Consider the following 17926-nt stretch of genomic DNA (forward strand, 5'->3'; position numbering starts at 1 on the left):
TTATAAGATTTTAAACGCTTTATTTGGTTTTAAAAGAGCAAAATTAAGCGGAGAAGGAAATTTTCCTTACCAACCGATGCTTAATTGTATACTGGTCAATTTCGCCCCAAAGTGGCATTTCCAATTTTTTGATATTTGGAGTTGTTAAACTTAAAGTTTAAATTTCTTGAAGCTCCTCGATTTGAGTTCGACAAGCGATAACAATCTTCGACCTGGAGTTGGCCGAAGCAAGTGCTTTAATAGCAGCCTGGCTATCTGAACAGAAGTATATTACTTTGCCCATTACGTGCTGCTGAAGTGCTGATTGCACTCCGCACATAAGAGCAAAGATTTCGGCCTGAAAAACGGTGCAGTGTCTACCAAGTGAATAAGACTGATACAGCCTTAGCTCACGAGAATAAACACCAGCACCTGCTCGACCTTCGAGAAGGGAGCCATCAGTGTAACATACGATGCCGTCTGAAATACTTCTTTCCAGATAACCAGATGTCCACTCTTCCCGGGAAGGGAATTTCGTGGAAAATGTCCTATATGGAAAATTACAAGCAATTGTAAGATCACTTGGAGCAAGGACAATTTTGTCCCAATAGGAGGCAATCAGTGAAGTACTAGATTGAAAGTAGTGAGCTGGATTTTTGTATGGTGAGATGATCAGTTCTCCGTTTCTGCAATAAAGTTGGCAAACAGCTTGGGTTATATGATTTCTTGCCTAATTTGATGCTGTTTGAGCAAAAGTTTGGATAACTGTGTTGTTGTATTATTTATCTCTTGCAACTTCAACAACACAGTTACCCAAACTTTTGCTCAAACAGCATCAAATTAGGCAAGGAATCATATAACCCACGCTGTTTGCACCATTTTATTGCAGAAATGGAGAATTGATCATCTCACCATACAAAAATCCAGCTCCCTACTTTCAATCTAGTACTTCACTGATTGCCTCCTATTCACCAAAAGTGGAAACAACGAGGTGTGTGTTAAACTGCGGTTCACAGGAGTTTCCTCTAGTAGACCGAGTACCCGTAACCGGTAAGTGCAAGAAAGGGCTTCTTGTTTGAGATGAATGTGTAGTGGGGCAACGTCAAAGAGAACTTCTAGCGCTGCCGTAGGAGTTGAAGAGAACGCTCCAGACATCGCCATTAAGCACATCCTTTGGAGATGACCTAATTTTGATTGGACCGTTCTCACTTCACCCTTTTGCCACCACACAAGACATCCATAAGCCAATATTGGCCGAACCACAGATGTGTAAATCCATTTGATATACTTGGGTTTTAGACCCCAAGTTGTACCAAAAGTACGCCGGCATTGCCCGAAGGCCATACAAGCTTTCTTGATTCTGAACTCAATGTGAGGTGTCCAGGAAAGCTTGGAATCAAGAATGACTCCAACGTACTTTACCTGTTCAGTCACATCGATTTCAGAATCAAAGAGACGCAAAGGTCGAACGCCATTACGGTTTCGCCTTTCCGTGAAAAGAACAATAGATGTTTTACTCGGATTAACCGAAAGGCCATATTGGCGACACCAACCCTCAACTACCTGAAGGGCGTTTTGCATCAGGTCGAAAAGGGTGCTGATGCACATACCAACTAACAATGTTAGGTAGTCGTCGGCAAAACCATAAGTAGGAAAACCGCTATTATTGAGTTGCCTCAATAGCGTATCTGCTACGAGATTCCACAAAAGCGGTGATAAGACTCCCCCTTGGGGGCATCCACAAACACTCAATTTCCTAATACCTGCTAGACGCAATGTCGAGAAGAGATATCGGTTTTTGAGCATTTGGTGAATCCAATTGGAAATCATTGGAGATATACCATGACTCCGTGCGGCTTCCAATATGGCATCGAAAGGCACGTTGTCAAAGGCACCCTCGATATCTAAGAAAACACCCAAACAAGATTGCTTTTGAGCGAATGCTTTCTCGATATCGTAAACAACATTGTGTAAAAGAGTCACAGTGGACTTACCAGATTGGTAGGCATGTTGGTTCACATGAAGAGGCACGTTGGCCAGATGAACATCACGGATGTGATGATCCACAATGCGTTCTAAGCATTTCAGAAGAAAAGAGGTCAAACTGAAGAAATTCTGAAGAAATCCCAGGAAAAATTCTGGAAGAAATGCCAGGAAGAATTCCAGATGTAATCCCAGGAGCAGTTTTTGAAGAAATCCCAGAAGGTGCTGAAGGAATCACAGAAAAAATCCGGAGAAATCCTAAAGGAATCCTAAAAAGAGTTCGTGGAGGAACTCCCGGATGAATCTCTCGAGGAATTCCTGGAGGAATTTCTGGAGGAATTCCTGTAGGAATTCCTAGAGGAATCCCTGCAGGAATTCCCGGAGGAATCCCTGGCAAAACTCCTGGAGGAATTTCTAAAAGAATTCCTGGAGGATTTCCAGGAAGAACTCCGACAGAAATCCTAGGTTAAGTTCCTGGAGAAGTCCCAGGAGGAATTTTTGAAGAAATCTCAGAAAAAAACTGAAAAATCGCAGAAAGAATTCTTGGAGAAATCCTAAAGGAATCCTTCAAAAGGTTTGTGGAGGAACTCAAGAGAAATCCCGGAAGCAATCGCAAGAGGAATGTCTGAATGGAATCCCTAAACAATGTTTGGAAGACGCCCTGGAATAATTTCCTTAGGAATTCCAGGAGGAATTCAAATTGATTTTATTGAATAAGTTCCAAAATTCATAAAAAAAAATGTGATTCAGTTCAGTTTGGCGTGCAAATGCAAGTAAAAATACCAAGTTTGTGAGTTTGAACTTCTACTACCAAGTGATGCGATAATTACACTGCTCGACAAAATTTTACAAAATTTAGTGTTATGGGATGAGAAAAAAAAGAACAGGGGTTTGGGACCCTAGAAGTGTCATAGTGAAAGAATTTTTGAAAAATATTGGACCGGGCCTCCACAGTTTAAAACCGAAGTTAGTATGGAGAACTTGGGGTGTTCAATTGATATGCGCATTAGAACGTGCCGTGCATATTTTTAGGCATTTTCGGTATTTGGGTTAGTTTCGTTATTGTCTAACGCCTAAATATATGCACAGTGCGTTCTAATGCACATATCAATGGAGCACTAAATAACTAAAACTGCCGCTATGAAATGAACAGATAGCGCCACCGTAGGCTTGGGTGTTTGACGTAACTCAACTGTTGTCAACGTGTTACAGTCCATATACGGTGGCTCTTTTGTTTTAATGCGGTGAGTAGAGGAAAAGTTGGCTTCAATGATCCATTGAACACCCCAAGTTCTCCATACAAACTTATGTTTTAAACTGTGAAGGTTCAAACCGGCGTAAGCTAGGTTGGTTTCTATCTTTGATAAGTTATTATAATTATAGTACAAAAGGACCTAGTATAAAAAATCCCAGTCTAATATTTTTCAAAAATTCTTTCACTATGACATTTCTAGGGTCTTAAACCCCTGTTCTTTTTTTCCCATCCCATAACAAAATTTAGTTTTGAACCGTGTTATTGATCAAATGATGCAAGATCAATCGTTATTCTTCTGCTGCAAGTCTACAACATTGTTTCCGCTATTCACCGCAAGATGTCCCATGAACATTTGCACCCACCCACCTCCTACTCACAATTAACAGCCATTCGCTCTAGTCTCTCCCAAACGCATCTCGCAGCATAAAATAAATCATCCTTTTCGACCGACCGGCATGCTGTCATCTGTGGACCACATCCACTGCATTTTAGAATCTATTTATTCTCAACAATACAAAAATCAACTGGTTTTAAATACATGCGTTATGTCGACACACCTCATACTGATAATTTAACACAGAAGCCGTCATTGAACAACAAGGCTAATAAGAATAATAAAGCTTGAAAAAATCAAACACTTGGTTCGCTTTGGCTGATCGAAAAATGGCGTTTTCACGAAAACCATGCTATGAAAGAATGTTTAGAACTTGATTCAGACTTAACGACTGACCTTCAGCAAAGTAAAATGACCTAGAGGTAACGTGCTTGGTTATCACTTAAAGGACCCAAGTTCGAATCTCTTCAATATTTTCGAAATTTTTTTTGTCTTAGTTCACTTTGGCAGATCATTTTCATGGTTTTCTTCGACCAGTATAAATTTGAAGTACACAAATTGCTCCATTTGCACATCTCAGGACCTCAGGACTTGCAAAGACATCATTTTACATAATCACTCTTGCTCTGTGCCTGCACTTGCACCGCCTATAAAAAAACATAGGTGGGAACGGCTGAGCTGGGAGGGCTTCCGCCGTTCATATTTCAAACTATTTTGAGACCTCCATAATAGACGCGTCCTCTCTGATTCACGTAAAGAATGGATCACTAAAATAACTAAAACGACCGCTATGAAATGAACAGATAGCGCCAACGTAGCTTTGTGTGTTTGACGTAACTCGACTGCTGTCACTGTGTTACCGTCCATATACGGTGGCGCTTTTGTTTTGATGCGGTGAGTAGCGGAAAAGTCGGCTTCAATGATCCATTGTGAGTGATATCGATTTCAACTTCATGGACGATGAAAAATCGAGTTTTTTTTCACAATTCGACTGGTTTTCTCTGAAACAAAGAAACGCAGTCAGCCACACTGAACTATAAACCATATTCCAATGTTTTTGCTCAGCCAGAGTGAACTGAGTGCGAAATACTCAAAAATTAAATGTATTTATATCAATGCTTCCAAATAATTTACATGTATTCTTCATCTCTGATGGTTAATAAAGGCTTGTATGTTGCATATAAGCGGGAAAGTTTCAAATAATCTTAGCCGGTGTTTATTTGTAAGTGGTTGAACTTTAAGTTTAATTATCTCGGAATAAAGTTTTTGGCGCTTAGTTCGGTTTAGCAGAACCCCGGCCACATGTTTCATTCTCACCAGCGCGGCGGCGGCCAGCCAGCCACCCCAAAAATGAACCAAAACAATTCGTTTCAACTCCCGCTCCGCACGTGCCCCGATCGGTCGATGTTCATTTCATTCATACAAATCCCCGGATTGAGGTGTATGCTGTCAGTTTCAGCCCACTCTCAGCTCACGCTCTCGCGGCTACCAATCGTTGTGCCGCCGTCTTCGGGTGGCGTTCTCTTCTATGCTGCACACACAGCAGTGGCAGCGTTCAGCTGTTGGTAACCTCGCCGCGGCTATGCTCTTTTCTCCCGGTTCGCCGATGCATTTCGGTCGTTCGTTCTTTGGCCCAACATGCGCAACATGACCCACTGGTATTGTTGTTTAGTTCGCGTTGAGCCGTGAAGCAGTGCGTACACGACCGGGGTTTCGTTACGCGTGTTCTCAACCATTTCCCGGTTCGAATAGCGGTGTTCCTCTGGTGGCGTTTCTCTTCCATCCTGCCAGCATTCGGCGCAACGTGTGTGAAATACTACTGCTCTTCTAGGCAGGAAGGCTGGCACGGTCGGCAGGACGGACGGTGCGCTAGGACATTCACATTAGCCGGGGTGACGTCGGGCGCGACCGAGACTCCGGAATTGCAAACGAGTTTCGCGTAGGGGTGGCTCCGTCGGGGGTGGCCAACCAGTTCCGGAAGATAGTGTGCGGACTTCCGGTTGCTGTATTTTTGCTTTTGTGCGGAGTGCGAATGAGCAGGCTAAGCCAGTGAGTGTTCGCGTCTCCAGACGGTGTGGAAGGAGCAGACCAGAAGAAGAGGCAAGGTACAAGGCGGTGCAAGTGGATCCTGAAATATACCACCCACCTCCGGCAAGCGCTGTGAAAACTTCGGAACAATGCGAAGATCCTTGTTTGGCGCGGTTTGTGTGCACTCACCGCCCAACTGTGTCTCGCGATAATCGAATCGAGGGGAGAAGCATTTGCAAAAAGTGAAATTTAATAATATTTCGACATTTTGCACGTGGCGAATTTGTCGGTGAATCGTTTTTGAACAGGAATTCGTTCGAGTGCAAAATGTGTAGGGGAGCGGGAGTGTATGTGAATGCTTTGAAGAACGTGTAGATCCTTGCCACGGCAGCGGATGTTAGAAGTGATTGCGGTGCTCAAAGTGCCTGGATTGAGATGTATTGTGATCCAGCACTCTGCCGACGCAAAAAGTCTGAAGAATCGAAAAGTTGCTGGCAGCTTGAATGAAAATTTATTTATTCATGTTTCATCAGTTTGCATTCGTTAGGCTCAATTGGGTGGAAGAAGTGTACGAAAAATGAAATATTGAATAAATTGCTGATAATACTTATCGTCTCGTAAGAAGATAGACGAAACGCAAACTGGTGTTTATCATGCGGAGCGTGAATCCTGAGCACAGAGCATCGATAAACGATGCATCAACAGCATATTGGGCGGTGGTGGGTGGTAGAGAAAAGCTTTTATCGTAGTGGAATAGATTCTGAAGAGCAGCCAACGAATTTCATCGGAGTGCACTTGCGAACATATGAGCATACGCCGGTGTGTACCCACTCACCCACACTCATACGAGAAGAGAAGAATTTCCAACAAATTAATTAATATCGAGCGAGTGCAAAAACTGCAATCAAGGTGAACCGTAAACGATGGCAGTGAAGTGAGAACAGACAGCGAAACGGAACGTAGAATGGATGCTTTGGAATGCACGCGGTGGACAAATTGCTGTGATCGATTATGGGGTGCATCTTAATTGGAATTGTGTGGATGGTTCAATTGCAAAATGTGCTGGACGTGGAAAAAAATATGCAGTCTTGGTTCTTTTAAACAAGTTTTTTTTTATTGGTCACAGGTTTTAGCTCCTATTCTATAATAATTATTATCCTATCAAAGTATGTCCTCAAAAATCATGAAGTTCTCTCAACGACCAAAATATTTCATACATAATCACTTGATGATTTCATAATTGTTCTCCAAAAAAAAATATATAGATGAGATTTTAAAATATGATAAAATCAAGTTTTCCATTTTTCAAACCCCCTTGTGCATACCCGGATAGAGTGAAATGGCAAATAAAGGGCAAATTTGAGCATTGAAATAGTATTACTGCACGCCAAAACTTGCTATTAGTTTGTTTGAAATAAGAGTTAAAATAAAAAATAATAACTAAATTTCTATGGCATAGCAACTAAAGATTAACTGATTTTGCCATTGTAATAACAAAATGATATCAAAAAGAATGTCAAAACAATAACATATTTTAATGTGATGGTAAATCGTGTTATTGTTTTGATATCATGACAGATAGTATGATAGTAATATATTTTTTTTTATTCTTAATCACTTATCCTAATTTACAGCTCTATTGTCCACTGGGGCACTACGTGAGCAATTTCAATTGACAGCTGCACTTACATTTTGTACAGCCCTTAGATTCTATTCTACTTTATCGAACTGGTTTCCTTTCTACTGCTTTCACTTTTTCTACTTCATACCTAGTAGAATGATGAGCACAAGGATGATGATGGATGGCCGTTGTTCCTTTCCAGTTTGATTGGGGGTCCATTATGAGTAGCAGTTCGCCGATGTCCAGGTATCCGGGTCCGTTTGAGCCATGGGGCTCAGAAGAGGGTCAGTGTCAGTTGCTCTCAGGGGGAAAAGCAACTGACGAAAAATTGCATGTGCCGGGGCTGGGAATCAAACCCATGACCATCCGCATATGAAGCGAACGTGTGACCAACTACGCCACGGGCCCCGACGAAAGTAATATTTGTTATCATACTATTCAATAATAACTCGCCAGTTACAAGTTTTACAATGATAGCAATTTTGTTATTGATGTGCCATCCTGAACTATTCATAAAAAACTAAAGAATTGCAAATTTAGATATGATGACAAAATATGTTATTCTTTAGTTATCAGTTTGTTGGTCACCTCTATCCGGGTTAGAGTCATTTTTGACCCACTACGTCAGCGAGCTGTTCCCAACGTGATGCATTAGGAAGGTTAAATTAAATATGTTTAAATTCAGTTATCTTGCGTTGAGGTATACCAATTTCAAAACTCTTGCTATGAATAAAAAGCTGAATTTCAAACGTTTATATCATCTATAAATAAGTGTCAGTGTCAAAATAATGCCATGTTATTGGTGATGCTTATGTGATAATTTTATTAATTTTGAATTTTTTTAAGGAAGAATGAAATGTATGAATTAAGCCACTTTGCTTAAACGTAGAACAAAAATCGATTCCAAATCACCAGCGTTGTATAAGAAGGCGAATCTGATCTACTGTATTTTGGCAACCTGAGTCTAGTCAGAGGATTATTATACACTGAAAATGATTACCGAGTTAAACAAAAAAGACTGTATACTATTACATACAATCATTCAGTCAAAACTTGTCATTTATTTAGATTAGTGTCTAAACGTTAGACCATATTTCAGGATAAGCATAGAAGTTTGCTGTACGGTTTCCTTATAGCGTTTTCGTTTCATATACGTTCAACTAAATTCAGTATTGTTTGAATTTCAACACATAACAACTGAACAATAGGCTACTGAGCTCTTGATATTCAGCATTCAAATAAAATGTATGTTTGAAGAATTAGATGGGAGCGAAATGAGATTATTACTGGTGTAACTCCAATCATCCCTATAGAAGATATTTTTTGGATTTAGCAGACTAGTCTTTTGAAACCTCTCCAAAACCACCAGGAGTTTCGCCAAGAATTCTCCAGAAGTTCATTATTAGATTTTTATAAAAAGTTCTACCAGAAATCCCTTCACGAATCTATTCTGAAATTCCACCAGGTATTCTTTCACCTGTTCCTTTGGGAGCTTTTTGTGAATACCTGTAGAAAACCTATAGGGATTTACTATGTAATCTCTTGGATCTGCTTCAGAACTCCTCTCCTTGCGTTTTCCTAAGGAGTTCCTTCTGGGAATCATCCAATACTGTTTCTATGAATCCTCTGAATAATCTCATACGATTCTGGTTGAACTTCGAAGAATAGTTTTTATTTGGATACATGAATTCCTCAATGAATTGATTACAGCTTTTACCCAACAGATCCTATTGAAATACCTTTAAGAGTTACTGAGATTTGCCCAGATGGTCGTTTTGGTACATTCTTCCAGAGTATTTTGAGAAGTTCCTGTGGGTTTTTTTATGAGATTTTTTTTTCCCTGAAGTTCATTTAAGATTCCTCCAAAAATCAGAAGTTTTTCCTGGGATTTTTCACATAGTTCATTCTTCAAGCATTCTTTTAGATAATCCGTCAGTGATTTGTACCGAAATTTCTCCAGGAGTTTCCTGTGATTCCAGGAGTTTTTCATTGTGGGATTCCAGCGAAAATTCGATTAGGGATTTCTACAGCAGATCCTATGTTGACTTCGTTCTTCCTTTGCCAGGAACTTCTGCTGGAAAGACTCCTAGAACGGCGTTTTGCATTTATCCAGCATTATCTACTGGGTTTCCTTGGAACATTTCTCCAGGGAAACCTTCACGCTAAGACCGTTCAGCACCAAAGTGAATAATCTCCAGACTAGACCAACAATGTGTAACACTTTCACATTAACAAAATCAGCTCCTGCGTCCGCAAAATCGTGAAATTCGCAAAAAAAAAAAAAGTTGTACAGCAATCTAGCTAGGTTTACTAGTGACCTTGATTAACAGAAAAAATACAGAAATTTTGCATCTAGAAGAGTGTATGAGCTGTTTTTTAGAATGTGTATTTGTTGTTTTTGTGTGGTCTGGAAATTATGCGCTTATGAGTAGGCCTTACACATTTTAGGTGCTGAGCGGTTTTAACGTGTTAAAGAGTTCAATCTGGGAATCCACTTCTGAGTGCCCTCCTTGAAATCCTGGAATTACTTTTGGAAATTTTCCAGGAGTATTTTTCAAGGAGTCCTTGCAGGAGTTCCTAGTATAATCCTCGTTAGATTTTCTTCTGGAGCTCCTTATGGGAATCTACCCCAACTTGTTTTTCAACATAGTTTACTTCGAAGAGTTTCTTTTGAAAATCTTTCAGGAGTACCTACTTGGAATCTCTCAGGATTTTTTTTTTTAATCCTCAAGTAGTCCTTCTAGGAATTTTCCTAAAGTTCCTTGAGACATCCCTGGATGTATTTCCAGGGAGACACTCCTGGATGTATTTCCAGAAATTATTTTTTAGGGCAATCTACATTAGAAGTAGTTGAATTTTAAGAAAGGATTGCGGAGGAATCCTCAGATAGTATTGATGAAGTAATCCACACAGATCGAAAAGATAGTGTAAATTTCTGTGACATATAATGCACATGTTTGGAGCGTGGGATTTCACAGAAGTTTACATGACATATCATGTAAATCTAATGAAAAATCATGTAAACTTCCATTATATGTCATGTAATTCAGCATGACTCAGAGTTTTTACATGACATATAACATAAATTTACATGATATATCATGTAAACCATCAAAACTGGAAGTTTACATGACTAAAATGAAGTTTACATGACGTGTAAACTTCATTATTTTTATCTGTGCAGATATGAAGTTTCTGAAAAAATCACAAGGAGGAATTACTGAAGGAATCATCAGTTGGAATTGCTGACGGAAGCCCCAGAAGGAACACCGGAGAAGTTCCCTTTACATAAAAAAACCCAAATATCTCTCGAAATGTTAGCAGCATTCCTCTCGGAAAGCCCCGCGAACAACCTGTTTCAATTTCAAAAACGCTACTTGAAGTAAGTGCCATGGTAAACAGTTCTTGTTTGACATTTGAGGTCAAACTTGACGAGATGAAATTCGACACTTTTCGCACTGGGAGCTCAAAATGTTCCTATCTGCGTGCACGGTAAAATTTATTAACTCAATTAAGGAGTTCAAAACTAGGGGGGGCTCAAGGTCCTCCTCCTCTCCTCTTCTTGGCGTAACGTCCTCACTGGGACAAAGCCTGCTTCTCAGCTTAGTGTTCTATGAGCACTTCCACAGTTTTTAACTGTGAGTTTCCTCTGCCAATGAACATTTTGCATGTGTATATCGTGTGGCAGGCACGAAGATACTCTATGCCCAAGGAAGTCAAGGATATTTCCTTTACGAAAAGATCCTGGACCGACCGGGAATCGAACCCGTCACCCTCAGCATGGTCATGCTGAATACCCGTGCGTTTACCACCTCGGCTATATGGGCCCTCTTTCAATTTCTGCCGAAAGAATTAAGTTTTGACAAGTTTTAGTGTAGTTATGATTTTTTGAAGTTCGAAAATAGTCGAAAAACACAAAATTGATTTGATGCACCTCTTAATTTCAATGGATTTGGCAGAAATTTTGACCAGTTACTTCTTTCAGGATGCCAATCAACATATGGAGGTGAACTTGAGAATCAGAGAACATTTTTGAAAAGCTGGACAGGCCTAATGCTTAGTAATTCAAGTCAAGAAACTAACAATCAAAGGAGATATTCATACTGTCTGGTGAAGGTTTTAGGATCCTATTATTTTTACTGAACTTGCACCGATCACGTGGACAAAGTATGTGTCAGACAAGCTTCACTATGAACATTCTAAGACCAACACTCGAAATCGTGACGTCATGCTCGTTTGTATACTGATTTTGACAGTTCGTTTGGATACAGCGTATTTATGTTCGCGGATCTAATGTCGCCTGTTTCTTGTCTATTTTCTTGCTACCCGTTTATCTGACTATAAAAAAAATGCAGTTTGATGCATCGAATGCATGAGTTGGCTTATTTTTATTTTAGACCTCCCGGATCCGGCTCCGGAACACTACCGTTTCAGATAAGGTCTTTGATTATTTTCCTACTTACCGGTAATTAAATGATCGAAAAAGCCGTTATTTGATGTGTCGCATGCATGGTTTAGTTCACATATGCATAAGGTCACTTCCAGTGGGACACTTGTATTAGGTTTCGAAATTCTACTGGTTGTTTCAAATACGGTCGGCAGGCTTGTCCGCATTGAGCGCATGCAAATTCTGCTCTTTGGAGTTACACCAGCAAGCACATCATATATTAGAAATCTTTTCAGCTTATCAGATAGAAGGATGTTAGAATATTGTAAATGTCATTTCGAATTGTCAAAAAACCGCACCGCAGAGCCGCGCGGAGCGCGTAAAGAGATTTTCACCCTGATGAAAACACTCTGGTGAATTTCACTTTGAACGGCCCGTGCGGCTCTGCGGTGCGGTTTTTTTTGGCAGTTCGAAATGACATTTACAATATTTCAACATCCTTCTATCTGATAAGATGAAAAGATTTATAATTAATGATGGATTTGATGGTGTTAATACAAAGAGCAGAATTTTCATGCGCTCAGTGCAGACAAGCCTGACGGTCGGAAAGCATTTTATTGTAAATCGTTCATTAGGTTAACGAAAAAGCCGCTGTTTGTGGTGCCGCATACATGGGTTTGATTCACTGTTACGATTGACCACTTTCGGCGGGATACCCGGAACCGATTTCACGACACTACCGGTTGTCTTTAACGTTGAACAATTCGTCATTGAAATCATCGTCATCATCGAACATTTGAAAGCAGTTTTTTCGTTCAAAACAAAAGTCTTTGCTATGAAAATATATTCACTGTACTCCACATGAGGAATACAATGCAGTGAATATATTTTCATGGTTGATGTTTTGATTTGCAGCGAGAAAACTGCTTTTTATTTTCCGAAAAATGATGACGAATGCTTGAGCCTTAATATGGTCTGTGACTGTTTTCTTGCTAACCGTTCATCAGATTAGGGGTGACTGAGGAGACTTGAACCCTGGGGAGACTTGTTCCCCCCATATTTACTCGGAATCAAAAACATTTTACTTCTAGCATATTTTTTTTTCCAAAACTACTCCTGGATAAACGACTATGTATAGGCTACAAGTGATTTCGATTGTACTTTGCATTATTTTTTAACGGCTGATGGTTTGTTTTCAGTCCTTCAGAAATCTTTTAGGCGATTCCAAAAAATCTCAATAACTTTGTGAAAATTGAACCAAATCGTGTCAAAATTTCATAGCACATAGTTTAAATAAAATACTTTCAAACTTATTTATCCAAATAAGGCTGTTGTTAACATATTTTAATTAATTCAGCTTAGTATACGCAACAGTGACATGGGGAGACTTGATCCCTCGAGGATTACACACACATTATACGTGTGAAAAATAAAATTCTATTCGGAAGCCTCTATTTACTTGGAATTCTAGTCTATTCAACGATAAAATGTGTCAGATAATTATAACTTTTACAAACCACGAAAAGGGGGATCAAGTCTCCCCATTTTGAAAATACGGCATATCCTTAAAAATTTAAGGAAATCTTACAATTTCAAACACTTCATATTCATCGAAAATACAAGAAAACTCGAAAAGAAAATGAATAGGAAGACTCTGGAATTATTTTCCCTTTAAGTAAACCATATGCTCAAAGGGGGATCAAGTGTCACCCATTTTTGAAAAATACATGATAAGACATGCCTCCATAAAACATAGTTTTGAAAACTTCAACAATAATGTAAAGGCCTTCTGTTGTGTATTAACTTGCGATGGATGTTTACATGCCATTTTGTACGGAAATCGGATCTAGTTTTGTGTTTTTTTCTTAAAGTTTCAGGTAAATTAAGAAAAAGGGATCAAGTCTCCCCAGTCTCCCCTACCGAAAAAGCCGTGATTTGATGTACCGCGTGCATGGGGTTGGCTCTCTTTTACATTCGGCCACTTCTGGCGGGACACTCGGAACCGTTTCCGGAGCACTAGCGGATGTCCCAAATATGGTTTGAAACTATTCTCTTGTTAACCCTTCATCAGGTTACCTAAATAGCCGCGATATGATGAGTCGCATGCATGGAATTTGGTTCACTTTATTATTTGGCCTCTTCAGGTGGGACACCCGGAATCGGTTCCGTAACATTACCGGTTCAGATATGGGTAGAGACTATATTCCTGCCTGCCGTTCATCAGGATATCGAAAAAGCCGCTAGTTTATGCGTTGCATGCATTTGTCATTCTTAAACGGATGCGTTACTATTAATATTAGTTTTGATAGTTCACAAGTTTTCACATTTAACGTTTCTTTTTCCACAAATCTTACATTACATTAGTATGCGGCAGGAATAAATGCGAAAGTGTTTTTCAATTTCAAACCTCATTTTCGACTATTTGACGTTCACCAATCCATGTTTTAACGTTCCATGATCTCTAATAGGCTAATTTTCTGAAAAGTTATTCAAAGTTCTTTTTTCATTTTGGTCAATAACATTTACAAGACAGTGCCCGAAGCTGAAGACAATCAGTATTATCAAATCACAAAAAAGTAAACGAGTCGCCAAATTTCGCATCTGATAAAATAAATAATTTAATATTCTCTACAATATCATCAAATGTATCTACTGTTTTCAACTAGTATATGTAACTACACGGCTCTGGACTAGTACGCCTGAGATTTTCATCGAATTATAGTTAATTTTTTTTAGTATATTGGCCATTTTGTCTTAACACCATTGAACGTGAAGTTTTTGGGTACTCATTTTTCCGGTTTACATTATTATAAGTTAATATGTAATCAAATATATTTCTTTTTATTTTCTATTGCAAGCATATAGACATTGATTGAAACACTGTCATAAAAAATAGTCATACATACCCCAAATTTAGCTCTTTAAAGTTTTCGCATTTTTCCTGCCGCACCCTGTACAGTAACTGAAGCAATCAACTGTGCAGGGACGTATTAGAAAGAATCTATTGTTTGTTAACCATTCCGTTAAATTCGATTTTCAACATACACCATTCAGTGCTAGTTTTACGTTGTCATAAATACTCTTGGCCATTTGGGACCCGATATGCGGATTTCCCGGGAAACCAGTTCCGGTGATAACAGGATACGTTATTCGAAAGTAAACAAATACCATCAAGCGACACCTCAATTTTATTTCATGATACATCATTCTTAGCCATTTTTGTGTTATCCAAAATATTTGCTCCTGCGATTTATTCTAGAACTCCTCCAAGAATTCTTCCAGGGATTCCTCAAGGTATCCCTTGATGGGTTCATCGAGATATGTCTTCAATGAACTTCTCTTTGGACTCCTCCAGGAAGCCGTTTCACTAGTAGGGATTTCTCTAGAAATTGCTATTGGGATTCCTTCAAGAATTCGCAATGAGACTATTCAAGATAATCTTCTTTCGATTTTTCCAGAAGTTCCACCGGAGATTTTTCCAGGATTTCCTTCAGGGATTTTATCATTCATAGATTTCATCCAGGGATTTCTCGAGAAATCCCTCATTGGATTTCTCCATGAGCTCCTATGGGCATTCCATTGGGAATTCGAACAACTATTGCTGCGATTTTTCCAGCAAGTTCTCCTGGAATTCCTTCAGAAATTCTTACTGTGGTACCTTCAGGAATTCTACTAAGGATTACTCTAGAGTTTTCTCCTACCATTCATGCTGGGATTCTTCCTGACCTTTTTTGTAGTATTTTTTTTCGGTAATCTCTTTGGTGATTCTTCCAGTGATTTCTTCAAGCATTTATCCAGAACTACCTCCTAAGATTTCATCCAGGGGTTCTTCCTCATGGGATTTCTACAGGAACTTATGTTGGTCTTCTTCCATGTATTCCAGCTGGGGTTCCTCAAGAAATTCTAACTGGGATATTTCCAGTAATACATCGTGAGGTTCATCTAGAGATTTCTCCTTGCAGCAATAGTCTCGGGAAATCTTACTCAGATTCATCCAGAAATGTCTCCTGCGATTCCATCAAAGACTATATCTATGGAGTCCTCCAGAATGCTTTTACCGATTTGTCCAAGGAGAACTGTAGGTATACGATTTTTTAATAGAAGAGTTTCAATTACCTAAGCCATTGTCTTACTTTAGGCGTTATTCGCGATATGAAGATTTTGATACTAAAATAACTCAACAAGTACAGGACTTGTAACTGTAAGAATATCAATGTTACCTTAAATGAGCTAAATGAAGAATCAGATTAAACAGCCTTAATAAACAATTTTAAAGTTTCACAATTCTTAATACAACTCAAGTAGCTTCACACATACTCTGAAGGCATGTGATTGTTTCAAAAATATGGAGCATGTAACGTTTGCTTAAACTAGGGAGTTTATCAACAAAGATCGATGATTTTAATCAATGTTACCGCGGTTTGCGATACGTGAACTTAAACTTTCAGCTAGGCATCGAAATATTTTCTTTGATAAAACGATAAAAAGCTAACCTAAATCTGAAATTTGTCAAACTCCGGGCATCCGTTAACCACCTATAGGAATCCTATTTTTCCACCGTCCAGTAAATGTTCTGCAATACCCCACGACTGAAATAACATCGGTGCACCCATAATGTTTATGTTCCATTATAACAAACTTCGTACGTATTTACAGGTGTTGTGCAAAAACAAAAGAAAACAAATCCCCGTAATCAGTGAAACAATAAGAGTGTAACAGCAGCAGTGAGTGCCAAATAAACACACAGGAAAATATGTCACATCATAAATTCGTACCGAAGTCGCCGGCAGCTACGAAAACTTCCAACAAAGGCAGGTGAAACAATGAAAACGTCCCACCCCACTGGACAACCCCGTTGTCCCAAGTGAACACAGTCAAAGCCAAAAGAAAATTTGTGAAAAAGTCATCAACGAGCTTAAATTTAAAACGGAACAAAAAGAACCGTTCCCCAATAGTGCACATAGCTTTTAATCGGTGTCGTGTGATTGTGTCTTGTTGCTCTGTTTGTCTTCTTCGAGTCAGGTGAGAAATTTTCCGCCTGTCGGACAAGTCGAGTCCCAGAATTTAAAACCGCATCACAGGATTGGCGAAAAAAAAACACTCTCCGCTGGGACATACTGGGCGCCGCCGTTATGAAGCGATGAAGATGACGACGTCGAGCTGCCCCGGAATCGCTTCATCCGGGCGGAAATAAACCACATCGCGCACCGGACATCTGACGGTTTCAATCTCAACAACGGGGAGAAATTACAGTGAGAAAAAACGACCCTCACCAGCCAGCACCGGAAATTGAGTTCGCAGATTTCGGGTTGAGGCCTCCAGGAGAAATTTCACGCATCGTCAGGTTCGACGTGAGGACCTTGTACTTCCTCGTGGTATGACCACTCCCGGGACACCCGGGACTGTATCGGACTGCGATGAATAATTAATTGTGGCTCATTTATAATGGACGGTGTCTGGACCCTGACTACATCGGAAAATATTTATTCCGAAGCAATGCTCCCGTTTAATTAAAAACCAAACAAGTGAAACAGAGTGAGTGAGTGAGCTCCATCGGGGGGCTAGAATCAGTGCAGTGGTTAGGTAGGAGGGGTTTGACAACGGCAGTGAGCAATGAGCAGAAAATGAAACAACGCCAATAAAATATTCCGCACTTGATCCAAACCCCCGCACAATCCCCTCCACACATGTGGTAATCATTTCGAAACAATCACCACCCGGCCGGGCAAAAGTTCGACATTGTGAAACGCCGTGAGATGAATGTGATTGATAGATTCGGGCCAGCCCGTGGCTGACCACCATACTAGGTATTCCTCAATCCCCTTCAGTGGAGCAAAAAAAAAACCGTTCAATCGTCGTCAAAATCGTTCGTCGGATGAATAAAAAATTCACCGCCGTACCAGATATACCTGGTGAAGCTGGGGTAAAAGTGTGCCAAAGTTGATCCGATTATTCGTTTGTGAGTCTGATTGGGAAGTGCTAAATTAATTGATAATCAAGGGAAACCCGAGGCGTGTGTGCATGAATGCGAAAGTAGCCTCCACAACCAAACCGACGACCGGAGGAAAGTGAAGCGCGCAACATAAGTGCCAACTTTGTGTTTTTTTTTGTCTCTCTCCAAAATATTTGTGCCTCAACCAACAACGGAGGAAAGTTGAACGAATCGACACGCGGACGGAAAACAGCCGGGAAACAGTAGCAGCTAGCCAGCCAGTCGGCGGAAGAAAAATGGTGGATATTAGCTCAATTATCGAGGGATCCGTCAAGTTCCGAGACGGCAAAAAGGTTGGTGCCTAATTTATTCGACTTTTTCTTTTCCTTATGTTACAGGGTTCGAAC

At 39.9% G+C, this 17926-nt stretch overlaps 1 protein-coding gene across 3 annotated transcripts in view; it reads left to right on the plus strand.

Annotated features, from left to right (window-relative positions):
* The first annotated feature begins 4882 nt into the window (after positions 1 to 4882).
* LOC115264680 (uncharacterized) overlaps positions 4883 to 17926 on the plus strand; it is a 383594-nt gene continuing 370550 nt past the window's right edge. Inside the window, exons 1-2 of one of the 3 annotated variants that reach the window (XM_062859888.1) lie at positions 4883 to 6488; positions 16244 to 17872. In XM_062859888.1, coding sequence (XP_062715872.1) covers positions 17816 to 17872 — 57 coding nt within the window. In that variant the 5' untranslated portion in view covers positions 4883 to 6488; positions 16244 to 17815. The remainder of the gene's footprint in view (positions 6489 to 16243; positions 17873 to 17926) is intronic. The other 2 variants (XM_029868658.2, XM_062859890.1) reach the window with 2 other exon arrangements.

The sequence above is a fragment of the Aedes albopictus genome, chromosome 3, assembly GCF_035046485.1.
Source record: "Aedes albopictus strain Foshan chromosome 3, AalbF5, whole genome shotgun sequence".
Taxonomy (NCBI): domain Eukaryota; kingdom Metazoa; phylum Arthropoda; class Insecta; order Diptera; family Culicidae; genus Aedes; species Aedes albopictus.